Source organism: Lynx rufus, unplaced genomic scaffold (assembly GCF_022079265.1).
Source record: "Lynx rufus isolate CCGP_SWC_20201006 ecotype Redwood Valley unplaced genomic scaffold, mLynRuf1.p SCAF_23, whole genome shotgun sequence".
NCBI classification, from domain to species: domain Eukaryota; kingdom Metazoa; phylum Chordata; class Mammalia; order Carnivora; family Felidae; genus Lynx; species Lynx rufus.
In genome coordinates this window covers 783,189-810,451 of record NW_025814838.1, presented here as the reverse complement: position 1 = coordinate 810,451, position 27,263 = coordinate 783,189, and the positions used below count along the sequence as shown (strand labels likewise).

Below are 27,263 nucleotides of genomic sequence, written 5' to 3'. Positions count from 1 at the left end.
AGAAAGTAGATTAATCGTTGCCAGGGAAAAGAGGAAAGAGGGAATTGGAGTTGATGCTAACAGAAAGGGTTTCTTTCTGGAGTGATGGAAATGTTCTGGAATTAGTGCTGATGGTTACACAACATAGTTTATGAACTAAAAACAACTAAATTTTAAATGGTGAATTTTATGTTATGTAAATTTTATCTCAATTAAAAAAAGCTATTCTGAGAAAAAGAGCAATCAATGAAATTTACCATAACAGCAGACTAAAGAAGAAAAAAAATCTTAATAGATACAGAAAAAGAATTTGACAAAATATAACATTCACTCATGATGTTTAGTTCTCAGCAAACTAGAAACTAACATTTTTTGAGTTTTGTAAAAAAAAGTACAGCGAGCATCACACTAAAAAATAAAAGAGAACTTTTCCCCCCTAAAATTGGAAATAAGAATATTCACCTTCATAAGTAAGTAAATGAATAAAGAAAGAAAAGAAAAGAAAAGAAAAGAAAAGAATATTCACTTTTACCACTCCTATTCAGCCTTGTACTGACAGATGTAACCAGTGCAACAAGACAAGAAAAAGGGGAAAAAAAGCGTACAGAGTGGAAAGGAAAAAAATAAAACTGTCTTATTTGCGGATTACATGTTGCATGGAAAATCCTAAAGAATCTACAAAAAAAGCTCCTATAATTAATAAGCTATTTCATTAAGTCATACAGAGAAAGACAAATACCATATGTTTTCATTCTTATGTGGATCCTGAGAATCTTACCAGAAGTCCATGGGGGAGGGGAAGAAAAAAAAAAAGAGGTTAGAGAGGGAGAGAGCCAAAACATAAGAGACTCTTAAAAACTGAGAACAAACTGAGGGTTGATGGAGGGTGGGAGGGAGGGGAGGGTGGGTGATGGGTAGTGAGGAGGGCACTTTTTGGGATGAGCACTGGGTGTTGTATGGAAACCAATTTGACAATAAATTTCATATTAAAAAATTAGCTATTTCAGTAAGTTCTTAGGTTACAAGATGAATATATAAAAATCATTTGCATTTCTATACTACCAACAAACATTTGGAAATTTATTTTTTATTTTTATTAACTTGTTTTATTTTTTATTTTTTAAAATTTACATCCAAATTAGTTTGCATATAGTGCAACAATGATTTCAGGAGTAGATTCATTAGTGCCCCTTACCCATTTAGCCCATTCCCCCTGCCACAACCCCTCCAGCAACCCTCAGTTTGTTCTCCATATATATGAGTCTCTTCTCTTTTGTCTCCCTCCCTGTTTTTATATTATTTTTGTTTTTCTTCCCTTATGTTCATCTGTTTTGTCTCTTTAAGTCCTCATATGAGTGAAGTCATATGATTTTTGTCTTTCTCTAATTTCACTTAGCGTAATACCCTCCAGTTCCATCCACGTAGTTGCAAATGGCAAGATTTCATTCTTTTTGATTGCTCCATTGTACATATATACTCCATTGTACATATATACCACATCTTCTTTATCCATTTATCCATCGATGGACATTGGGCTCTTTCCATATTGGGCTATTGTTGGTAGTACTGCTATAAACATGGGGGTTCATGTGTCCCTTCGAAACAGCACACCTGTATCCCTTGGATAGATGCCTAGTAGTGAAATTGCTGGGTCATAGGGTAGTTCTATTTTTAGTTTTTTGAGGAACTTCCATACTGATTTTTAGAGTGGCTGCACCACCTTGCATTCCCACCAACAATGCAAAAGAGATCCTTTTTCTCCGCATCCTCGCCAACATCTGTTGTTGCCTGAGTTGTTAATGTTAGCCATTCTGACAGGTGTAAGGTGATATCTCATTGTGGTTTTGATTTGTATTTCCCTGATGATGAGTGATGTTGAGCATTTTTTTCATGTGTCGGTTGGCCATCTGGATGTCTTCTTTGGAGAAGTGTCTATTCATGTCTTTTGCCCATTTCTTCACTGGATATTTGTTTTTTGGGTGTTGAGTTTGATAAGTTCTTTGTAGATTTTGGATACTAACCCTTTATCTGATATGTCGTTTGCAAATATCTTCTCTCATTCTGTCGGTTGCCTTTTAGTTTTTCTGATTGTTTCCTTCGCTGTGCAGAAGCTTTTGATTTTGATAAGGTCCCAGTAGTTCATTTTTACTTTTGTTTCCCTTGCCTCCAGAGACGTGTTGAGTAAGAAGTTGCTGCAGCCAAGATCAAAGAGGTTTTTGCCTGCTTTATCCTCGAGGATTTTGATGGCTTTCTATCTTACATTGAGGTCTTTCATCCATTTTGAGTTTATTTTTGTGTATGGTGTAAGAAAGTGGTCCAGGTTCATTTTTCTGCATGTCACTGTCCTGTTTTCCCAGCCCCACTTGTTGAAGAGACTGTCTTTATTCCCTTGGATATTCGTTCCTGCTTTGTCAGAGATTAGTTGGCCATACATTTGTGGGTCCATTTCTGGGTTCTCTATTCTGTTCCATTGATCTGAGTGTCTGTTCTTGTGCCAGTACCATACTGTCTTGATGATTACAGCTTTGTAGTATAGCTCGAAGTCTGGGATTGTGATGCCTCCTGCTTTGGTTTTCTTTTTCAAGATTGCTTTGGCTATTTGGAGTCTTTTCTGGTTCCATACAAATTTTAGGATTATTTGTTCTAGCTCTGTGAAGAATGCTAGTATTATTTTGATAGGGATTGCCTTGAATATGTAGATTGCTTTGGGTAGTATCGACATTTTAACAATATTTGTTCTTCGTATGCAGGAGCATGGAATCCTTTTCCATTTCTTTGTGTCTTCTTCAATTTCTTTCATAAGCTTTCTTTCAGTGTATAGATTTTTCACCTCTTTGGTTAGATTTATTCCTAGGTATTTTATGTTTTTTTGTGCAACTGTAAATGGGATCGATTCCTTGATTTCTCTTTCTGTTGCTTCATTGTTGGTGTATAGGAATGCAACCAATTTCTGTGGATTGATTTTATATCCTGCAACTTTGATGAATTCATGAATCAGTTCTAGCAGTTTTTTGGTGGAATCTTTTGGGTTTTCCATATAGAGTATCATGTCATCTGCGAAGAGTGGATGTTTGACCTCCTCCTGGCTGATTTGGACGCCTTTTATTTCTTTGTGTTTTCTGATTGCAGAGGCTAAGACTTCCAATACTATGTTGAATAACAGTGGCGAGAGTGGACATCCCTGTCTTGTTCCTGACCTTAAGGGGAAAGTTCTCAGTTTTTCCCCATTGAGGATGATATTAGCATTGGGTCGTTCATATATGGCTTTTATGATCTTGAGGTATGCTCCTTCTATCCCTGCTTTCTTGAGGGGTTTTATCAAGAAATGATGCTGTATTTTGTTAAAAGCTTTCTCTTTATCTATTCAGAGGATCATATGGTTTTTGTCCTTTCTTTTATTGATGTGATGAATCACATTAATTGTTTTGTGGATATCAAACCAGCCCTGCATCCCAGGTATAAATCCCACTTGGTCGTGGTGAACATATTTTTTAAATGTATTGTTGTATCTGGTTGGCGAATACCTTGTTGAGGATTTTTGCATCCATGTTCATCAGGGAAATTGGTCTATAGTTCTCCTTTGTAGTGTGGTGTCTGTCTGGTTTTGGAATCAAGGTAATTCTGACTTCATAGAAAGAGTTTGGAAGTTTTCCTTCTGTTTCTATTTTTTGGAAGAGCTTCAAGAGAATAGGTGTTAACTCTTTCTTAAATGTTTGGTAGAATTCCCCTGGAAAGCCATCTGGCCCTGGACTCTGGTTTTTTGGCAAATTTTTGATTACTAATTCGATTTCCTTACTGGTTATGGGTCTGTTCAAATTTTCTATTTCTTACTGTTTCAGTTTCGGTAGTGTATATGTTTCTAGGAATTTGTACATTTCTTCCAGATTGCTCATTTTATTGGCATATAATTGCTCATAATATTCTCTTATTATTGTTTTTATTTCTGCTGTGTTGGTTGTGATCTCTCCTCTTTCATTCTTGATTTTATTTATTTGGGTCCTTTCCTTTTTCTTTTTGATCAAAGTGGTTAGTGGCGTATCAATTTTGTTAATTCTTTCAAAGAGCCAGCTTCTGGTTTCACTGATCTGTTCTACTGTTTTTTCGATTTCGATAGCATTAATTTCTGCTCTGATCTTTATTATTTCCTGTCTTCTGCTGGTTTGGGGTTTTATTTGCTGTTCATTTTCCAGCTCCTTAAGGCGTAAGGTTAGGTTGTGTATCTGAGATCTTTCTTCCTTCTTTAGGAAGGCCTGGATTGCTATATACTTTCCTCATATGACCGCCTTGCTGCGTCCCAGAGATTTTGGGTGGTGGTGTCATCATTTTCATTGACTTCCATATACTGTTTAATTTCCTCTTTAACTTCTTGGTTAGCCCATTCATTCTTTAGTAGGATGTTCTTCAGTCTCCAAGTATTTGTTACCTTTCCAAATTTTTTCTTGTGGTTGATTTCAAGTTTCATAGCATTGTGGTCTGAAAATATGCACCATATGATCTCGATCTTTTTGTAGTTACTTAGGGCTGATTTGTGTCCCAGTATATGGTCTATTCTGGAGAAAGTTCCAAGTGCACTGGAGCAGAATGTATATTCTACTGCTTTGGGAAGAAATGTTCTGAATATATCTGTTAAGTCCGTCTGGTCCAGTGTGTCATTCAAAGCCATTGTTTCCTTGTTGATTTTTTGATTACATGATCTGTACATTGCTATGAGTGGGGTGTTGAAGTCTCCTACTATTATGGTATTACTATTGATGAGTTTCTTTATGTTTGTGATTCATTGATTTATATATTTGGGTGCCTCCACATTTGGCACATAAATGTCTACAATTGTTAGGTCTTCTTGGTGGATAGACCCCTTGATTATGATATAATGTCCTTCTGCATCTCTAGATGCAGATTCTAGATTGTCTGATATAAGTATGGCTACTCTGGCTTTTTTTGTTGACCATTAGCATGATAGATGGTTCTCCATCCCCTTATTTTCAATCTGAAGGTGCCTTTAGGTCTAAAGTGGGTCTTGGAAACAGCATATAGATGGATCTTGTTTTATTATCCATTCTGTTACCCTATATCGTTTGATTGGAGCATTGAGTCCATTGACGTTTAGAATGAGTACTGAAATATATGAATTTATTGCCATTATGATGCTTGTAGAGTTGGAGTTTCTGGTGGTGTTTTCTGGTCCTTTCTAAACTTTGTTGCTTTTGGTATTTATTTATTTATTTATTTATTTCTCTATCTATCATCTATCTATGCTTTTTTTCCCATCTTTTCTCCCCTCAGAGAGTCCCCCTTAAAATTTCTTGCAGGGCTGGTTTAGTGGTTACAATCTCCTTTAACTTTTGTTTGTCTGGGGAACTTTTTATCTCTCCTTCTATTTTGAATGACAGCCTTGCTGGATAAAGAATTCTTGGCTGCATGTTTTTCTGATTCAACACATTGAATATATCCTGCCACTCCTTTCTGGCCTGCCAAGTTTCTGTGGATAGGTTTGCTGCAAACCTGATCTGTTTCCCTTGTAGGTTAGGGACTTTTTTTCCCTTGCTGCTTTCATGATTCTCTCCTTGCCTGAGTATTTTGTGAATTTGACTATGATATGCCTTTTTGGTGGTCGTTTTTTGTTGAATCTGATGGGGGTCCTCTGTGCTTCCTGGATTTTGATGTTTGTGTCTTTCCCCAGGTTAGGAAAGTTTTCTGCTATTATTTGCTCACATAACCCTTCTACCGCTATTTCTTTCTCTTCCTCTTCTAGGACCCCTATGATTCTGATGTTGTTACTTTTTAATGAGTTACTGATTTCTCTAATTCTTAAATCATACTCTTCTGCCTTAATCTCCTTCTTTTTTTCTACTTCATTATTCCCTGTAAGTTTGTCTTCTGTATCGCTGGTTCTCTGTTCTGCCTCATCCATCCTTGGTGCCACTGCATCCATCCATGATTGCAGCTCAGTTATAGCATTTTTAATTTCATTCTATTTTTTTTTTTTACTCATTTTATCTCCACGGAAAGGGATTCTAATCTATTTTTGACTCCATCTAGTATTCTTATTATCGTGATTGTAAATTCTAGTTCAGACATTTTGCATGTATCTGTGTTGGTTAAATCCCTGGTTGTTGTTTCTTCATGCTCTTTCTTTTGGGGTGAATTCCTTCATTTTGTCATTTTGAATGGAGAAAGTGAATTAATGAGGTAGAAAAATTAAAATAAAAAAATTAAAGTTAAAAATATTAAAATTAAAAAATTAAAACACACACACACACACAAATCTAATAAATGATGCTAGATCCTAGGTGTGTTTTGGTCTGGGTGTTGACAGTGGTTTGACAGATTAGAGAAAAAAGTGAGGGGAAGGAAATCATTTGAGAATTTGAAAAAATGAATACAGTGAAGTATGCTAAAATGAGATGATGGGAGTAAAATGGAATTTGAAAAAATTTACACAAAAGTAAAGAATATAGTAGGAAAAATTAAACAAAAACATTTTTAATAAGAAGTAAAAATGAAAATGAAATTTTCTCTTTATGTATTCAAGAAAAAGAAAAGAAACAAAAAAGAAAAAAGAGAAAAAAATCATTTGAAAATTTGAAAAAGTGAGTACACTGTAGTAGACTAAAATAAAATGATGGAAGTAAAATAGAATTTGAGAAAACTTACATAAAAACAAAAAATATAGTAAAAAATTAAAGAAAAATATTTTTAATAGAAATTGAAAATAAAAATGAATTTTTTCTCTTTATTCAAGAAAAAGAATAGTGTAAAAGAGAAAAAACAAAGAAAAAGAAAGAAAGAAAATTGAACAGATGGACCTACTAACAGATTGAAATAGGACTGATATTACTTTGTTTTCCCCTATACATTAGACCATGTAGCACTTTATAGTCCATAAACTAAGCAGGCGGTGAGACTTATGTTCTTGAAGAGTGAGGTTGACCCAGTTGGGCGGGACTCAGTGTAACATCTCCATTCTCCATTAGATGGCGCTGCTAGCCTACTGGGGTGGATTGTTGTTCATGCGTGGGAGCGGTGAAAATGGCATAACCCAGCTACCCAGTCTCTAGTATGGGAACTCTGTTCTCTCTGATTAGCAATCGCATGTCATTAATCATTATGGAAATGCAAATTAAAACCACAATGAGATACTACTGCATACCTATTAGAATGATTAACATAAGGAAATAAATTGGTAATACCAAGTACCGGCACAGGTATGCAATAACTAAAACATTGCCATCTGAATGAAAAATGGCATGCCTACTTTGGAACCAGTTTGTCAATATCTTATAAAGTTCAATATGCAGTTACCATATTAGTAATCCCACTTTTAGGTATTTATGTAAGAGAAATAAAAAGAGATGTATACATGAAAAACTGTATGTGAATGTTTCTACTGGTGGTATTCATAATTGCCAAAAACTAGAAACAATCCAAGTGTCCCTCAACTGGAAAATGAATCAACAAACTGTGGTACATCCATACAATGGAATATCAGAAATACTGGAAATTTAAAGGAATGGACTACTGATAGACAGAACAACATGACTACATCTTAAATGCTTTATTATACGTGAAAGGAGCCAGACGTGAAAAGTTACATACTATATAATGGCATATATATAACATTCTGGAAAAGCCAAAACTATAGGGACAGAAAATCGAGCAGTGGTTGCCAGGAGTTGGTGTTTGAAGGAAGCGGTTGATTACAGCAGGGTATGAGGGAATATTTTGGGAGTGGTGAAACTTATATATTTTGATCATTGGTGGTGGTTACATGACTTTATGTGTTTTCAAAACTTATAAAACTATACTAAAAAGGCTGAAATAGGCGTGTCTGGGTGGCTCAGTTGGTTAAGTGTCAGAGTCTTGATTTCAGCTCAGGTCATGATCCCAGGGTTGTGGGATCGAGCTTCATGTTGGGCTCCTCGCTGAGTGTGGAGCCTGGTTAAGCTTCTCTCTGTCTCTCTTCCTCTGCCCTTCTCCCCTGCTTGTGTTCTCTCTCTCTTAAAAAAAAAGCTTGAAATTTATTGTATGCCAGTTATACCCTAATCAACTTAACCTAAAGACAAAAAAATCCTATTGACTTTAGGTTAAAGCTTAAATGCCTTTATTGGGACATTAGTGAGGTCTCCTTCAATTGTGTGTGGGGCAGAAATCAGATTGCAGTGAGTCATGTGTGACGTCCCCTGCACTTTTCCTTCCTAGAACTTGCCCCCGTTTGAAATTGCTAAATACTCCTCCCTGTTTATCTGTTACTATTTCCCTCTGCTCCACTCTGCTGTACTGAGAGCTCTGGAGGACACTGTTTTTCCACTACACAGACTTATGCTTAGCAAATAGCAAATACTTGCTGTTGAATGAATGAATGAATGAATGAATAAAAGGATGAATCTTGTTGATGAATTCTACATATTGACATAAACATATTTTTTTAGAACATACTTTAAAAATCATTTTAAAAGATAGACAGTACTTCTCAATATCATGCAAAAAAATCCTGTACCAATAGTTATTTTTAATCTAAGCCAGTTGATTCCTTACTAGCAGGACAATCAACTTTGAATTTTTTATCCCCATCCCCACCCACAGAGATTTACAATATATTGCAAAGATATCCTGTGTGCTCTTCCAGGCTTTTCTGTGTAGTTTCCAATCCAACTTCTTCTTTGCTATATTAATCATCTCCTTGGAACACCATTTGGGGTAAATCCTCAGCCAATGCCCATCAACTCTATATTTTTCTCTAGCTAGCAGTACACTCAAATGAGAATTTGAATCATATGGAAGATCACATCTGCTCCAAAGGGCTTTCCCTGGCTGAAATTATTTTTCTTCACAGGAAGAAAACACTCACACTTTGATTTTGGTGGCAAGAGATATATGTGTGATCCTGGACTCATCTCTTTCAGATTGGCTCCTACTTTGGGGCCTCCCTCTGCTCTGTGGACATGGACAAAGATGGCAGCTCTGACCTGGTCCTTATTGGGGCCCCCCATTACTATGAGCCGACAAGGGGGGGGCAGGTGTCTGTGTGCCCCTTGCCTCGGGGGGTGAGTAGCTGATGAGGTCTGGGCTGGGTGGGGCCTGGGCATGAGCTGGGAGTTGCCCAGGTTGGGACCTGACACTGTTTTTGTTCAGCAGAGGGCTAGATGGCAGTGTGAGACTGTTCTCCATGGGGTGCAGGGCCACCCCTGGGGCCGCTTTGGGGCAGCCCTGACAACGCTGGGAGATGTGAATGGAGACAAGCTGACAGATGTGGCCATTGGGGCCCCAGGAGAGCAGGAGAACCGGGGTGCTGTTTACCTATTTCATGGAACCTCAAGACCGGGCATTAGCCCTTCCCACAGCCAGGTGAGGCCAGGTCACTGTCCCTGTCATGACAGTAGCCTCTTTGCTGATATGTACTTTTCTTTCTTTCTTTCTTTCTTTCTTTCTTTCTTTCTTTCTTTCCTTGTTTGTTTCTTTCTCTCTCTCTCTTCCTTGGTGTCCTTCCTTTCTTTTTTAACGTTTATTTATTTTTGAGAGAGAGAGACAGTGAAAGTGGGGGGAGAGGCAGAGAGAGAGGGGGACAGAAAATCCCAAGCAGGCTCTGCACTGTCAGCATAGAGCCCCATGCTTGGCTTGAACTCATGAACCATGAGATCATGACCTGAGACGAAGTCTGGCACTCAACCAACCGAGTCACCCAGGTGCCCCTCTGTCTCTTTCTTAAATTTTTAAAAAATGTTTTATTTATTCTTGAGAGGGGGGAGGGGCATAGAGAGGGAGACACAGAATCCAAAGCAGGCTCTAGACTCTGAGCCGTCAGCACAGAGCCCAATACAGGGCTCAAACCCACAAACCGTGAGATAATGACTGAAGTCGGGCACTTAACTGAGTTACACAGGTGCCCCTTTCCCTTTCTAATTCAGCATCCTCAGAGCTGCCAGATCAATTCTCCCAGTACTGGATTTTTAGAATCTTCAAAAATAATAACACACTTCATAGAAATTCTTACCACAACTATAGGAGGTGCATGGGGGCACAATCACCCCCTCTTCACAGATGAGGAGATTAAGGCTCAGAGGTGGTAAGTGGTTGGCTGGGAGTGTTGGGATGCAGGCTTTCCTTTCTTCTGAATCTCAATCTTGGTAGAGTGACCAGTAGTCCTGGTTTGCTCAGATCTCTCCCAGTTTTAGTGCTCAAAGTCTTGAATCTCAGGAAACTCCTACAGTTGGTCACCCTACAGGACTACATGTTCATGGGTTGGTGACCTATACAGCCACACAGAAGGGCCCTGCACTTGGTTTAATGCTCTGTTCATGCTGTCTTGAAATTCTTAATTTTGAACAGGGTGTTCTGCATTTTGTTTGTTTTTTTTTTTTGTTTTTTGTTTTTTGTTTTGGTACTGGGTCCTGCAAATTATGTAGTCCATCTTGATGGTTGGTCACCTGAAATCTTGGTCACCACAACTGGTTTCCTCTCTAAAATGGCTCCTTGCTTCTTGCTAGATGGAGCCCACTGTTTGGAGGGATCCCAGAGTCTGGTTCTCTCCCATCACTGCCAGCTGAGACCATCTGGTGTTCTACCCTTGGATCTCTGACTTTTTTCCAGCCTTACCTTTTTCTTATGTTCTTTTTCTCTCTGTCCCCCATCGCTTCTACCAAATCCCTCACACCAGAGTTTCAATCCTATGAACGCATTAAAATTACTTGAAGGCCTTGGGACACCTAGATGGCTCAGTTGGCTAAGTGTCCGACTTCAGTTCAGGTCATGATCTCACGGTTTGTGGGTTCAAGCCCTGCATTGGGCTCTGTGTTGACAGCTCAGAGCTTGGAGACTGCTTTGGATTATGTGTCTCCCTCTCTCTCTCTGCCCCTCCCTCATTCATGCTCTGTCTCTGTCTCTCAAAAAAAATAAACAGTAAAAAAATAAAATTACTTTAAGGTCTTAAAAGGCACAGATGCCTGGGCTCTGCTAATAAGAGCTCCAGTTTAATTGGTCTGGGGCAGTGTGCCAGCTATCAGTAGAGTTTTCCAGCACTATTTAGAAAAATTTCAAATTCACAACAAAGTGAAGGAACTGTACAATGAACACCCATATATTTACAACCTAGAATCTACAATGAACATTTGACTAAATTTATGTTATCACAGATCAAACCTTTTATTCATCCTACTTCTATCCATCCATCAGTCCATCTTGTTGTTTTAAACTACTTTTTTTTTTCAACGTTTATTTATTTTTTTGGGACAGAGAGAGACACACAGCATGAACGGGGAGGGGCAGAGAGAGAGGGAGACACAGAATCGGAAACAGGCTCCAGGCTCCGAGCCATCAGCCCAGAGCCCGACGCGGGGCTCGAACTCACGGACCGCGAGATCGTGACCTGGCTGAAGTTGGACGCTTAACCGACTGCGCCACCCAGGCGCCCCTTAAACTACTTTTTAAAAAAAGTTTTTGTTTAGAGAGAAAGAGTGTGTGTGCACATGAGCAGGGGAAGGGCAGAGAGAAAGAGAGAGAGAGAATCCCAAGCAGGCTCTGTGCTGTCAGCGTGGAGCCTGACATGGGGTTTGAACTCACAAATTATGAGATCATGACCTGAGCCAAAACCAAGAGTCATATGCTTAACTGACTAAGCCACCCAGTGCCATTGTCCATCTTATTTTTAATGAATTTTAAAATTCTAATTCAAAATAAGTTGCAATGCCCCTAAATAGTTCAGTATGGTTATCATTAACTAGAATTCAATATTTGCTTACTGTTGTTTTTAGGATAAAGTTTACAGACAGGAAATGTGCAAATCCTTTGCCACTCAGTGATTTTGATAAATGCATACACATGTGTAACCCACACCCTTATCAAGATATAGAACATAATCACCACTCCAGAAAGTTCCCTCCTGCCCCTTTCCAGTTAATTTCTGACCCCACTCCATTCCAGAGGAAAGCACTGTCCTGATTATTTTCCACCATAAATGAGTTTTGCCCATTCTAGAATTTCATATAAATGGAATAGAATGAGATGCAGGCCCCAGTATTTTTAAGACACTTGTTAGTTGCTGCCAGGGATAAGAAGCACTGCCTAACCCACTTCTCTCTGCACCAGGGAGCCTTTTTCCACACACAATTGTATGAATATTGTAATTAGGCCTCTTTTCCACTGACACCTGTTGCTTCTCTGTGTCAATGCAGTGTGAAGGCTCTGATTTTACTTTATTTTATTATAAAACCTTGACATGCTCGTATAAATTTATTAATCTAAAGTAAACAGTGAAAGCCCTAGTTCCCTCTCCTTATCTGCATCATAACTCACTTTGCAAAGGAAAACAAAGGTAAGGGGAGGGTGATTTATATGTACACACACACACACACACACACACACCACAGACCCAGGAATTAAAAACAAATGCCAAAAGGATTATCCTCTCCTTTTCTACTGTTTACTATCTTATCCTTTTCTACTGTATGTATTTTTTTACTTGCTTTTTTCTTTATGATTGAGGATAAGGTTGGTCAGTGTTTGGATAAGTAAATATGCTGTGGATCTCCCAACTGTGTAATTTTACTTTATAGCTAATGACAAAACAAAACTTCCTCCAAACAGAATACAATAAATTTTTCTCAAAAAACATTGAGGTATAATATACATACACTAAACACATAAATCTTAAGTGATGAATTTTCACATATCTGTGAACCCAAGTAAGCACCATTTAGATTTAGATATAGCATACACCCAGCATCCCATGCTTCCTCATCCTTCCTTTCAGTTAACAAAATTTGTAAAAAATGTGGTAAAATATATATTACATAAAAGTTTTCATTTTGACCATTTTAAGTGTAAAATTCAGGGGCATTAAGTACATGACAAGATGACTTTAAAATTTTCTTTTTATTTGGTTGTTATTCTTTCAGTGTTATTCTTGCACATAGATTAAAGAGTAAAAATTGTTCTTATATCTCATTATGAAAAATAACAATCACCACACTCACACTGCAACTTCCTATTCATTTTCCCTTCTCTTGAGGAAACTTTATTTCAGATTTTTCAATTATTGTCTATACTCCCCAATAAGATGATTATTTTGCTGCTTCTTGACTTTTATTTTAGCATTGACTTCCCTCTATGAGAGGTGAGCTCTCTTTCAGAGGGCTTGCCCTCTCGGCCCTTTCACCTCTTTGCCCCACTCCTTACATTTATATGAGAATTTTGGTAGATTGATATTCAGTGTTTGCATTATTTTGACATGTCAATGATATTAGGTGAGTCAAATAGCATGCTATGTCACTTCTTTCCTTTTTTTAAAAGTTTTTTTTAGATGTTTCATCATTTTTTTTTTAATTTTTTTTTCAACGTTTATTTATTTTTGGGACAGAGAGAGACGGAGCATGAACGGGGGAGGGTCAGAGAGAGAGGGAGACACAGAATCGGAAGCAGGCTCCAGGCTCTGAGCCATCAGCCCAGAGCCCGACGCGGGGCTCGAACTCACGGACCGTGAGATCGTGACCTGGCTGAAGTCGGACGCTTAACCGACTGCGCCACCCAGGCGCCCCTCGATGTTTCATCATTTTGAGAGAGAGAGAGAGAGAACATGAGCAGGGGAGGGGCAGAGGGAGAGGGAGAGAGAATGTCAAACAGGCTCCACATGGTCACCACAGAGCCTGGCGTGGGGTTCAGTCCCACGAACTGTGAGATCTTGACCTGAGCCAAAATCAAGTGTTGGACATTCAACCACCCAGGTGCCCCTGTAATTTCTTTCCTGTAAAACTTTGTCCTGGAAAACCTAGGTGATTGACGGAAACTTTGGGTATCATCTCAAGGCTGTGGTCTAAAGCTGAATGGTTGCCCTAATTCCCTAAGAAGTTATAAGAGATGAGACTTGAGTGAAACCCAGACAATCTGTCCTCTTGGGTCACTCTGGGTAACCGAGTTACACACTTCCCTATTCTTTCCCACTCCCTTTCTCTCCTCTTTTCTACCTTCAGCGGATTGAAGGCTCCCAGCTCTCCCCCACACTACAATATTTTGGTCAGTCACTGAGTGGGGGCCAGGACCTCACAATGGATGGACTGGTGGACCTGGCTATAGGAGCCCAAGGCCATGTACTGCTGCTTAGGTAAGAAATTCTTTTATAGCACACCAAATATCTTCCCATTCAGGAGTGGCTTTGCTGTCTGAAGGCCCCTGATGGTCCTCTGGTGTCCCTACAGATCCCAGCCTGTGCTGAGACTTGAGGTGACCATGGAGTTCACACCCAAAGAAGTGGCAAGGAATGTGTTTGAATGTCGTGCAAAGGTGGTGAAAGGTCAGACTGCTGGGGAGGTTAGAGTTTGCCTTCGTGTCCGCAAGAATACACGGGACAGGCTAAGAGAAGGTGAGGCTGGGTAGGTAAGTCTGAAAGGGTTAAATAACTGGAGATATTGATGGGTGTCCCAGTGCAGTCTTCCCAGCCTTCTGGCAGTCCAGAGCAAACTTCCACAGGCTTCTACAGCCTTTTCGAAGCTTGGCTGGAGTGAGAAGACAGTTCCCTGACTGGGTACAGAGGCCCAGAAAACCTCACCAGAAGTGAGCATGTGGCACTCCTTTATTCTCTCAGTTTTCCAGAGAAAAAATGGCCCCACATCTGTGAAATAACCAGGATTTTTTTTTAAGTCAAGAGATAACTCTTTTAAAGGGCAGGTTGAGTTGATGAAGCTAAACACAAGTTCAGAAAACATTTAGGCATGGCATTTTATCACAACTAACTTGACTTTCTCCTTGTCTCTAATCTGAAAGAGTGGCATTGTGCTGGGTGTGGGGGAATTATAATGATGGTACTAGAGAGAAATGAGGGAATAAAATTAGGTTTCTAACAGTAATCTTACTAGGCTGAGGAGACAGCTTGCATGGCTAGACATTAATATAAAAGTGTTGGAGAGTAGAGAATCATGTAGAAGGTGCCCCCCAAACCTACATATAAATTCCTCTCAAGTCATAGGCTGACTTCATCAGCAATGTATGTCTAGATCAATACTCTAAGAAACTCAGTAGAAGACAGCAGCCAAAGAGTTGTATAGAAGTTCAGCTCCCTAGTGCTGGGGAAACAGAAATTTGAGAGGGGTATTGGTAAGCAACTTGGTCTTTCTATTGGAACAATGTGTATTCAGACCAGCAACTAAGAGAAACAATAGACAATAGAAATAGACCCACAGGTGATTCAGAAATTGGAGTTATTAGGAATCTAAAAAACAACTACAGTTAATATCTTCAAGAAAAAAAGAGAAAATGATGGAGAACTTCAGAAAAGACCTGGAATTCATAAAATAGAGTAAAATGGAAACTATAGAACTGAAAAATACCCTGACTTAAATTAAGAATTCAATAAATAGATTTGATAGTAGGTTCAAAGTGGAACAAAGAATTAGTGAACTGGAAGGTAAATCAATTGAGAGTATTTAGATTAACACACACAGAGAAAAGAGGATGAAAAATACAGAAAAAAATCGTAAGACATATGGAGCATGGTGAAAAATTTAATAAACGTAATTTGAAATTGAAAGAAGAGAGAGAATAAGAAAGAAGCAACAAAATAGAGGGAAAATTTTTTCTTTTTTTATTTAAATTTATTTACTTATTTTGAGAGAGAGAGAGAGAGAGGGAGAGAGAGAGAGACAGAGAGAGCACAAACAGGGGGAGAGGCAGAGAGGAGAGAGAGAATCCCAAGCAGACTCCAAGCTGTCAGTATAAGCCTGAAGTGGGGCTCATGTGAAATCATGACCTGAGTCAAAATCAAGAGTTATACCCTTAACTGACTGAGCCACCCAGGGTTCCCAGTAACAATTTTTTTTAAAACTAATGAAAGACATCAAGATTCTCTGCCAAAACAAAGCAAGATAAATATAAAGGAAGCCATACCATAGTACATTATACCAATGTATATGACATACATTGTACCATTCCAAGGCACAAATTACTGAATGCCAATGACAAAGAGAAAGAAGTTAAACGCAACCAGAAAAATATACTTAGTTTTCTAGTGTGTAACAGAATAGCTACTATTTTTTGAGTACTTTCTGTGTGGCAGGACTGTGATAAATGCTTTATAGACACTATTTCATTGCACTTTCACCACTGAGAAGGTACAATTATCTTCCTCAACTTAAAAATAAAGAATGGACAGGGTGCCTGGGTGGCTCAGTCGGTTAAGCATCCAACTCTTGACTTGGGCTCAGGTCATGATATCAAGGTTTGTGAGTTCGAACCAGCTGGCTCTGTGCTGACAGCATGGAACCTGCTTCGTATTCTCTCTCTCCCTCTCTCTGCCCCTCCCTTGTGTTCTCTCTCTCTCTTAAAAAAAAAATAAGGAATGGAGACTCAAAGAGGTCAGGTAGCATGCCCAAAGTAGAGCTGGGCCTCAAACTCATGCTTGTCTGACTCCAAAGCTGGGATCCTCACTACCATGCTGCCCTGTCCCTTCAGGAGAGATTCAGAGCAACATCACATATGACTTGGCTCTGGAGCCAACTCTCCCACATCCCCGAGTTGTCTTTGATGAGACAAAGAACAGCACACGCAGACAGACAAGAATCTTGAGGCTGAATCAAGAATGTGAGACCCTAAAGCTACTGTTACCGGTGAGCAAGGGTTGGCCACACTCCTGGGTCCTCCATGCATGGGGTGGGTTTGGGAATCTAAGGAGGGCAAACCCTCAAACCCCCTACTATCTCTCAGTATTGTGTAGAGGATTCAGTGAACCCCATCATCCTGCACTTCAACTTCTCTCTGGTGGGGAAACCCTTGTCCTTATTCGGGAACCTCCAGCCAGTGCTGGCTGTGGATGCTCAGAGACTCTTCACAGCTTCGGTGAGTTCTGGAGTTGGGGTCCTTCAGGGTCATGGAAGACACCAGAGGCCAAGATTGTTGAAGAACATTTTATTTCATTTCACATAATTTTATTTCAATATTTTATTTTATTTTGACTTAAATTTTAGTTAACATACAGTGCGATATTGGTTTCAGGAGTAGAATTGAGTGATTCATCACTTACATACAACATCCAGTGCTCATCACAACAAGTTCCCTCCTTAATACCCATGACCCTTCTAGTCCATCTCCCACTCACTTCCCTCCATCAACCCTCAGTTTATTCTCTGTCATTAAGATTGTCTTGTGATTTATTTCCCTCTCTTCTCTCCCTATCCCCTTCCCATATGCTCATCTGTTTTTTTTTAAGTTCCACATATAAGTGAAATAATATGGTATTTGTCTTTCTCTGATTGACCTATTTTACTTAGCATAATACACTCTAGCTCAATATTTTATTGTTTCATTTTATTCTTTCCTTTTCTTTCATCATACTTTATTTTTTTGTAGTTTCCTTTTGAGCAGAACTGTGGCAGTGACAACATTTGCCATGATGACCTCAGCATCACCTTCACTTTTATGGGGTGAGTTTCTTTTCCTCACTGCTACCTGAAAACCTGCACCACAACCTGGTGCTCTGTTCTGGCCTCTGAGGGAGCCTGGAACAGAGCAGCTGCTTTGGAGGTGTTTGTGTGGTTGCCCCATCCACTGTCTTCTCTCTCCAAGAGTCTGTGCCACCAGAGTAGACTTGCCACATGGAGGGCCTCAGCGTCTCACGGCCTGGCTTGTTCTTTCCACAGTCTGGATACCCTGGTGGTGGGTGGTCCCCGAGACCTGAATGTGACATTGACTGTGAGAAACCAGGGCGAGGACTCCTACAGGACTCAAGTTACCTTCTTCTACCCACCTGGCCTGTCCTATAGGAGGGTGTCAGTGACCCAGGTAGTCAAATCCTTCTCAGGCTCTGACTTTGCTTTCCTTGTCCCCACAGGTTCTGGTTCACATCACCATCTCTGTCTCCCTTGCCTTCCAGAAGCAGCGCTCACAGCGACCATGGCGCCTGACTTGTGAGTCTGAAGACTCCACCAATGGGCCCGAGGCTTTGAAGAATAGCAGCTGCAACATAAGCCACCCCATCTTCCCAAACTACTCAGAGGTCAGGCTGCTGTCCCCCTCTCCCTTTCTCTTTTGTCTTTTTCTGAATTCTTTTCTTATTTTTTAAAAGTAGAGGCTCCTTTTTTGTTTTGAAAAATAGATTTACTGAGATACAATTCGTATACCATACAATTCACCTATTTCAAGCAGACAATTGGGTGGCTTTTTAGTATGTTCACAGAGTTACATATTCATCACCATGATCAATTTTAGAATATTTTATTACCTCGAGAAAAGACGCTGCTCTCCTCAGCCATCAATTCTAGTCCTCTCATTTCTCCAAGCCCTAGGCAACCACTAATGTATTTTCTGTCTCTAGGTTCACCTATTCTGGACACTTCTCATGTATATTTGCAGCATCTATCAATATTTTATTTCTTTTTTACTGTTGCATAGTATCCTGTTGTATGGAAGCACCACATTTTATTTATCCATTCTTTAGTTGATAGACATTTAAGTTGTTTCTTCTATTCTTTTCACTGTCTCTCCTCTCTCTAACTCCAGATCACCTTTAATATCACATTTGGTGTGGAATCTGATGCTTTCTTTGGAAACAGACTACTACTCAAGGCCAATGTGACCAGGTGTGCTGTGCCTATCTTACCCCCTTTGAGGCCCCAACCCCCTGCCCAGGATGGACCACTGCCCTCTCCCCACTGGTTCTCTCCTCAGCTTAGTCAGTTATTTATTCATTCATTCAATAAATACCAACTGAGCACTCACCATGTGCCAGGCATTGTGCCCAGTGCTGGTGAGACAGTGATGGACAAGACAGCTGTGGTTCCTGCCCTTACAGAGATTATAATTTAGTGGAAATATACACAGGAAAGCTCTCTGTTTCCCTTTAGTGAGAACAACACAACTAAGACCAACAAAACTGAATTCCAACTGGAGTTGCCTGTGAAATACACTGTCTTCGTGGTGGTCACCAGGTGCTGGATTCTAGGGCTTTAGCTCTGCCTTTACCATTATGCTGGACATGACCCATTGTGTATTTGTGTGTGTGAGTCTATGCACATGAGTGCCTGTGTATATGTGTTTATATGTGCCTGGGAGTGTATTTGTGCCTGTGTGCATATGTGTGTGTGTAACCCAAGCTAGCACATCCTGTGTGTCTGACACACATCCCCCCCTGCTTACCGCCCCACTGGCACCTTCTCAGGACAGCATTACCCATGTACTTGTTCACTCCCTTACATACTTAGCCCAAGACTCCTTCTCAGGACACCTCTGATGTCCTGACACCTCCTGTACTTTCTTCTTTCTCCCATCAGCCATGAAGTCTCCACCAAATATCTCAGCTTCATAGCCTCAGAGAAGACCAGCCACAGTATAAAGCACCAGTATGAGGTGGGGAGCTGAGAAGGATGACAGGGAGGGAAATCAATGTGCTGGGAATGCAATAATGGGAAATAATGATGGGATACATGCCTCAGGTGCCTACTATGTTCTGGGCTCTGTTCCAAGTTTACTTTCACCCTATACACACAGAAACACACACACACACACACACACACACACACACACACCTCATTTTATCCTTACAATGAGTCTTTGAAGGAGGCACTATCATTATCTCCAGTTCACAGATGGAGAAACTGAGGCTCAGAGAAGTTAACAGAACATGGCCACAGTGTCCCCACTAGTAAGTGGAAGAGACACCACTTATTACCAACCTATCTGGGTCTTGAATGTGTGTTTAAGTGCTACAATTTACTGCATCCCAGAAAGCATCAAGAGGCAGGCTGCTTGGGTCTGTGAGGCCTTATTTAAGTGTACTGGGGTGTCAGGAGTGGGAAGACTGATTCTGGTTGCTGGTGTAAGTGGAAAGGCCAGAGCTCTGAAGTCCACTGCCTTCTTCCCACTGTGCAGGTGAACAACTTGGGACAGAGGAGCCTCCCCATCATTGTGGTCTTCTGGGTGCCTATCAAGCTGAACCAGGTGGCTGTATGGGACAACCTCCAGGTCACCCTTTCTCAGGTAAGCCTAGCTGGGCTTGAGAAGTGTCCTAACTCCTCCCTCCATAGCTCTTGTCTTTCCTAAAATCTCTGTTTTATTTTGGAGAGACTTTGACCTTCTCCTGGACTTAGGCCATTTCAGCCTCCTTAAGCCTGGATTCACAAGCCCTCATTTCTCTCTATTCTCATGGTGTCTCTTTTCCTCAGAACCTCTCCAGAACATGCAACACCACGGAGAATTCTCCCCCTCTCTCTGACTTCATGGCAGAGCTTAAGAGGGCCCCAGTGGTGGTAAGAATAAGCCAGACCCAGCACTGTCCCCTTGTTGATGCTCAATACCATCTGTCAACTGAGTGGGCTGGGTGCATGAGCATTTTTGCATCCAATTTCTTTAGTCACTTCTCCCCTTTCTTCCCTTCCCCAGAACTGCTCCATTGCTGTCTGCCAGAGAATCCAGTGTGACATCCCATCCTTCAGCATCCAGGAAAAAGTCAACATTACCCTCCAAGGCAAACTCTCATTTGACTGGTATATCAAGGTATGTGAGGGACAGGACTCAGCTGGGCATGGACATGATATTTCAGAGGGCCCATGGGTCCAGATTCAATCTACTCTCTCCTGTAGACTTCAGCAAACTACCTTCAGGTTGTGACCACGGCAGAGGTCTTGTATGATGATTCGAAGTTTGCCCTGCTTCCAGGACAGGAGGCATTTCTGAGGGCCCAGGTATCTATCTTTGGCACAGAGGGACTATTGGAGGTAGGAGCTGAGGCTGGGCTTGTGGAGATCTCTGGGTAAAGAGCTAGAAAGAGACAGAGGAGGAGGAGTGGAAGGAGTGAGGGCAGAGGGAGGGGCCAGTCATTGGGTTAAGTGGGGGCAGAAGGTCTGACTGGGGAACCCCTAGAAATTTGGGGTTCCCCTGATGTACCCTCCCTCCCCCTGCTACAGATAGAAACCAAAGTGGAGCCAAATGAAGTGCACAACCCTGTACCACTTATAGTGGGCAGCTCAGTGGGGGGGCTGGTGCTTCTGGCCCTCATCACCGCTGGACTGTACAAGGTATCCCCTCTTCCTGTTTGCTCTCCTCTATCCTCACTGATTCTTACTCAGCAGATCATTATTGGGTTCAACTCACACCAAGTCACAGAGTCTCAGTTTCTTCAGCTATGAAATGAGAATATAAATACTACTTTGTGAAGGTAATTGGGTTAATATATATGTAGTGTACTTAGAATGGTCCCTGGTACAGAATGACCACTATGTAAGGATTAATCCTTCTCTTTGTATGTTTTATTTATTTTCACTTTCCTGACTCTAACATCAAAGCCATCTCTTTCTCTGCCCCACTTTCCCCAGGTCTCTTTACACTCTGTCACATTATTCTTTGTGCCTCCTGGCCCCTATGTCTCCCCTCCTGTTCTGCATGGCCTTCACCACTTCCCTGACTTTGGTGGCCCTTACTCCTCTGTCTTTGTCTCCACAGCTTGGCTTCTTCAAACGGCAGTACAAGGACATGATGAGTGAAGCTGGTCCCAATGCCCAGCCCCAGTAACAGCTCCTTCCCCATTGAGTGGCCTCTCCTGCAGCAAGTAGGATTCTGGTTAGACCAGCATGCAGGTCCCCAGGCTGTTGGGCAGACTCTGCTATTAGGAGAGTGGGGTGGTAACACCTCAGTCGAAAAAGAACTGCTTGGGTTTCCATTCATGTGTGTGTGTGTTTGTGCAAGTGTGTGTGCAAGCATGTGCGTGAGTTGTGTGTGTGACTCAGATGTCTTTTGCATGGGGATGAGTGCCATCAGTACAACCTCTCAGGCAGAAGAGAATTGATTAGGCTTCTTTGTGTGTGGGTGAAGGTGCCATTGGGCCTTCCTCTTGACAGAAGTGATGGCAGATTTTGTGGGTGAAGATAAAGGGAAATGTAACAGATCCTGTTCCTGCTGAAGGAAGCAAGACCTTCTTTCATGGGTGAGGACACATATCTGCAAGATGCTTTGCAGCTGGATCAAGACCACATGGAGGAGCTGTGATGGAGCCAGGATCTGATTAGCCACCAGGAGCCTGTCCACTCATTCCATTCCATACTAGAGCTACATAAGGTCCAATGAGCAATGGTGCACCTCCTTTTATGTATGCATTTACTTATTATTTTAATATTACTTTTATTTTTTGGAAGGGTAAACCCATTGACAGAACAAAAATCAAAAGTTGTCCAAGCATGAATGATGAAAATTTTCCCTTCCATCCTGGTCCCCCTAGCCATTCAAGTCCTTCCTAAGGGGTTATAAGGTTATGTGTTTTGGGGTCTTCTTCACAAAGATTTTAAGCATATGTAAACACACACACATAAGCTTTTTTACATAAATGGTAATAGGTGTTATTTATACTGTTTTGCATCTTGCTTTATTCATCAATATGGCTTAGATGTTTTATATCAAGACAAAGTATTTTTTTTCATTCTTTTATACAGCTGTGTAGTATCCCATTGTATGGAAAGATCATGAATTAATAAATTGAATATATGTAATTTTTGCATATGTGTAAAGATAATTTATAGGATATATTCTCAGAAGTTTGGGTTCTCCCAGAAACAAATTCAAGATAAGAATTTGAGTGAAAGAAGTTTATTTAACAGTGGCCCCAAGAAATAGGGGAGGGATGTGAGCTGGGAAGGAAAGACATCCAGGAAAGTCATCCATTTTCAAGAGGGACCACTCTGAACCCTTGGAGCATAACCCTACTGGGATTTCTGGGAGACAGTGTAGAATGCACACCTCAACATTGCCCCACTTGAAGACAGAAGGAGATGAAATATGTACAGTTGACCTTTGAACAACGCAGAGGTTAGGGGCACTGACCCCTCACACAGTTGAAAATCCATGTATGACTTTTGACTCCCCAAAAACTTAATTACTAAGTCTTACTGACATAACATAAATAGTCAACACATAATTTACATATTGTATGTATTATATTGTATTATTTTATGTATTCTTATAATAAAGTAAGCTAGAGAAAAGAAAATGTTATTAAGAAAATCACAAGGAAGGGGTGCCTGGCTGGCTCAATCAGTAGAGCATGAGGCTCCTGACCTTAGGGTCATGAGTCCAAGTTCTATGTTGGGCATGGAGCCTATTTTTTTTTTAATTTTTTTAACGTTTATTTATTTTTGAGACAGAGAGAGACAGAGCATGAACGGGGGAGGGTCAGAAAGAGAAGGAGACACAGAATCCGAAACAGGCTCCAGGCTCTGAGCTATCAGCACAGGGCCCGACACGGGGCTCGAACTCACGGACTGCGAGATCATGACCTGAGCCGAAGTCGGACGCCCAACCGACTGAGCCACCTAGGCGCCCCCATGGAGCCTATTTAAAATAAAAATTAAAAAAAATTTAAGAAAAAGAAAATCATAATGAAGAGAAAATACATTTACAGTACTATATGTATCTTCATTGGAAAAAATCCACATAAAAGTGGACCTGTGCAATTCAAACCTGTGTTGTTCAAGAGAACTGTCCACCAATTCTGCAGTTATTGGCTGAGGTCTGCTCTTGGTGGGGAAGGGAGTCATTAATTCTCTGGCACTTCTGGCCTGTCCTGAATGAGGACAGAGTGGGCTCTGGTGGTCAGAGAAAGAGATAACAGGTGCTGCTAGTTGGAAGTCTGACTGATGAGGCTGTGCTCCCCTGGCAAGGTCCACAGGGATCTGGGTAGGGCACCAACAGCACTTGCTACCAAGGGTGTGTACAGGTAAAGTTTTGATAGCTGTTTCTAGGTAGTCTTCCCTCCCCCCAGTGCCCATCTCCCATACCTTTGTCAGTGCAGTAGCCACAACTCTGGCTTCAGCATGTATCCTAATTCTCACACTAGTCCTGCTAAGTAGCCACCACTTGCTAGTTAATAACATTGCTATTTAATATACCTGAATTTCACTTATGAGAAAACTGAGGCTTGGGGAGATCACACTAATGGCCCGAGGTCATTACAGATAGGACTAGAATGGAGCTGGGATTCAAATCTGGTCTGTCTGGTTCCAAAGCTTTCCTCCTTTACTGTCCTGATGATTTTTGAAGAATGGGTGTGCAGCAGGGGCAGTCAGGAATGGGTGTGCAGCAGGTACGAGTTAAGTGTCAGGAGAGTGACTTTTATTCAGCTGTTATAATAATATTAGGTGAGCCATATGAAAGTGCCAACATGTTGACAAAAATGACAATTTCATGGGGCTCATCAAAATACAAGAAAATCATGGTTTAGATTAACAGAAATGCAAGAAAATCATTGCTCAGATGGAAGCCTGTTCCAGATATGATAGGAAGAGGGAAGGGATCTTCCTGTTTGGGAAGGTTTGGGAAGAGACCCCAGGGTAGGCAACACCTGAATCAAGTAGGGGCCGAAGTGTTCCAGTTAGGGGACAGCATAGATGGGGCTGGAGAGTGGGCAAGAGCTTGGGCAGATGCACTTTGTAAGCCAGAGTGGAGGAGTTCTAATTTTATTCAAAGTGCAATATGATGTCATCAAAGAGTGACTAATGAGACAATGGCCCTTTGTATCCTGGGGGTGCCATTACACATGTCAGATGATTCCACATACACATTTAGATGATTTAGATACACATTTAGATGATTCCACACAATTTTCTCTTCTGACTTTAAAATCCATTAAAAATGTTTTTTTCCTTTCTTAGGTTAAAAGATAAATGACCTTAATATCTGCAGAAGTCCTTAAATGCCCCAGGAAAGAGGGCCTCTGTATCTGCAGGGACCTGCTCTTGGATGAGCAGCTAAAGTCTTGTGGGCTCAGAGTCCACATTGGCATCATTGAATCGGAAGCTTGTGTCGAATTCAGCCAGATAGGAGTTTTATGATGGGTTGGAAAAGAAATAATTTCCAGTGACAAATTCTCTTAACATGACCATAATGTTACTAATAAACAGGGCCATAAATCTCTCATGATAAGCAGCCAAACCAGGAAAGTCTGCCTTTGATTTTACTTTTTGGGGTCCCTTGATTCAGAATAAATAAATCCCTTCAGTCTCTACCCTCCTTTTCTTACTTAGTAATAGGGTTCTTATCTGGGCCACCATGGAATATTGTTAGAATTATAATCTCCAGTGAATTGTGCCTCTTTGTATCCCACTCCTTTGCACTGGGACATTGTGCTCTTTCCATCAAGTGGAGGGGCCTATCTCTACTCCCTGGATTTTGGGCTGGTCTTGTGGCTTACTTTGACCAATAGAATGTGGTGGCTTAAGGGATGTTTTGGAGTTCCAGAGCCTAGGCCATGAGAAGCACTACAGCTTCTGCTCCCACCCTCACACCACCATGCTGATACCCATCTAGCTCACTGGAGAATGAGCAGCCATATGGAAGAGACGACTAAGGCTCCCAGCTGATAGCACAACTGCATTCCCGAGGCCAATGTGACTCTTCCAGCCCAGTCCTGGAATCTGATGACTGCAGCCACTGGCAAGTCCAACAAAAGAACTGCCCAGAACTGTGGGAAATAATCCACTCTGCTTTGGAATAGTTTGTTATGCCACAATGGATAACAAATATGGCCACCCAGTTAAAGAGCACATTTCCCAGTTTCCTATACAGCTATGATGGCCATGTGGCTATTTTCTGACTAATGGGATATGAGTAGGGTGAGTGAACAACTTTGGAGTCTGGTCTTATGAGAGAAGAAGTGTACCTCTTTTCTCCTTACCATCTTTACCAACTGAAGTGTGTCATTCACCATTTTAGACTTTGCTGACAAGGGCAACACTTAAGAATGCCAAAGTGAGACAGAGTTTGGGTTCTAACTCTGTAGAACCACTATGTTATCCATGGACTCCATAATCTCATATTGTTATAAGAAAGAGAAATCTTCTTTAAGGCACTGGTATTTTGAGTCTTCAACACAGCAGTTGTCCCTGTATTGTAACTAATAACATTACCTTCTCAAGAGTTTTTACCTACTTGGTCAAAGAAACTAAACTTGTGGTAAATTCTGATAGTGCTGCTACTCCAGTTTCTAGCATTTCAGTCCCCTCCTTCTTGTCAGGACTTATGATATGACTGGCACCTAAAATGGGGGGGGGCTGGAGAATGTTCCACTCTATCCATTCTCAGGCTGGTCACAGGCATCAGTAATGCTTTCTTCATCTGTGGGATCTTCCTGATGAGCCCACTTGGGTTGGTCTCCAGGATTTATCCCCAACCTCTGAGATCACAAAAGTGGGGTCCTTCCTGCTGGCTAAATGACCTCATAGAGAAATTAATTGTCCTGTTTCACCTGTAGATGCATGATAAAGGTACTTGGAAGGTATTTCTCCTTTCTCTGTCTTGAGAGATTACCAGAGATGTGTGTCCTGATGGTGTGAATTTCCCCTCCCCAGGGAAAGTTCAGAGCCTTTAAAAAAATCTATTGCTTTTACTCACTTACAGCTTATTTATTCTTGTTTGTTTCAAATTTTTATTTAAATTCTAGTTATTTAACTTATAGTAATATTGATTTCAGGAGTAGAATCTAGTGATTCATCACTTGTATATAACACCTAGTGCTCATGCCAACAAGTGCCCTCCTTAATACCCATGACGCATCTAGCCCATTCCCTGCCCACCTTCCCTCCAGCAGCCCTCAGTTTGTTTTCTATAGTTAATAGTCTGGAATGGTTTCCATCTTTCTTTCTTTCTTTCTTTCTTTCTTTCTTTCTTTCTTTCTTTCTTTCTTTCTTTCCTTCCCCTATGTTTATCTGTTTTGTTGTTCAAATTCTATACATGAGTGTAATCATATGGTACTTGTCTTTCTCTGACTGACTTATTTTGCTTAGCAAAATACACTCTAGCTCCATTCATGTTATTGTAAATGGCAAGATTTCATTCTTTTTGGTGGCTGAGTAATAGCCCTCAGGTTTTAGTTAGCCTACATAGTTTTGTTTGTTTATTTGTTTTTGATTAGTTACTGACATTTTATTATTAAAATTTTTTTAATGTTTATTATTTTTATTTATTTTTTTTTTACAAAGGAGAATTTCTTTTTTTTTCTTTTTTTTATATATGAAATTTATTGACAAATTGGTTTCCATACAACACCCAGTGCTCATCCCAAAAGGTGCCCTCCTCAATACCCATCACCCACCCTCCCCTCCCTCCCACCCCCCATCAACCCTCAGTTTGTTCTCAGTTTTTAACAGTCTCTTATGCTTTGGCTCTCTCCCACTCTAACCTCTCTTTTTTTTTTTTTCCTTCCCCTCCCCCATGGGTTCCTGTTAAGTTTCTCAGGATCCACATAAGAGTGAAACCATATGGTATCTGTCTTTCTCTGGATGGAACTGGAGAGTGTGATGCTAAGTGAAATAATGTTTATTATTTTT

The 27,263-nt window shown here is 40.7% G+C and overlaps 1 protein-coding gene across 7 annotated transcripts in view; it reads left to right on the top strand.

The window, feature by feature from the left end:
• The window catches only part of ITGAM (integrin subunit alpha M), a 46,235-nt gene extending 23,943 nt beyond the window's left edge, over positions 1 to 22,292 (top strand). For 5 of the 7 annotated variants that reach the window (XM_047087704.1, XM_047087707.1, XM_047087702.1 and 2 more), the window contains 18 exons: positions 8,883 to 9,023; positions 9,112 to 9,324; positions 13,941 to 14,071; positions 14,166 to 14,329; positions 16,414 to 16,568; positions 16,666 to 16,797; positions 17,308 to 17,381; positions 17,598 to 17,739; positions 17,831 to 17,953; positions 18,457 to 18,536; positions 18,801 to 18,884; positions 19,227 to 19,302; positions 19,825 to 19,932; positions 20,118 to 20,201; positions 20,335 to 20,448; positions 20,535 to 20,636; positions 20,859 to 20,969; positions 21,394 to 22,292. In XM_047087704.1, coding sequence (XP_046943660.1) covers positions 8,883 to 9,023; positions 9,112 to 9,324; positions 13,941 to 14,071; positions 14,166 to 14,329; positions 16,414 to 16,568; positions 16,666 to 16,797; positions 17,308 to 17,381; positions 17,598 to 17,739; positions 17,831 to 17,953; positions 18,457 to 18,536; positions 18,801 to 18,884; positions 19,227 to 19,302; positions 19,825 to 19,932; positions 20,118 to 20,201; positions 20,335 to 20,448; positions 20,535 to 20,636; positions 20,859 to 20,969; positions 21,394 to 21,462 — 2,103 coding nt within the window. In that variant the 3' untranslated portion in view covers positions 21,463 to 22,292. The remainder of the gene's footprint in view (positions 1 to 8,882; positions 9,024 to 9,111; positions 9,325 to 13,940; positions 14,072 to 14,165; positions 14,330 to 16,413; positions 16,569 to 16,665; positions 16,798 to 17,307; positions 17,382 to 17,597; positions 17,740 to 17,830; positions 17,954 to 18,456; positions 18,537 to 18,800; positions 18,885 to 19,226; positions 19,303 to 19,824; positions 19,933 to 20,117; positions 20,202 to 20,334; positions 20,449 to 20,534; positions 20,637 to 20,858; positions 20,970 to 21,393) is intronic. The other 2 variants (XM_047087706.1, XM_047087703.1) reach the window with 1 other exon arrangement.
• The last annotated feature ends 4,971 nt before the right edge of the window (positions 22,293 to 27,263 follow it).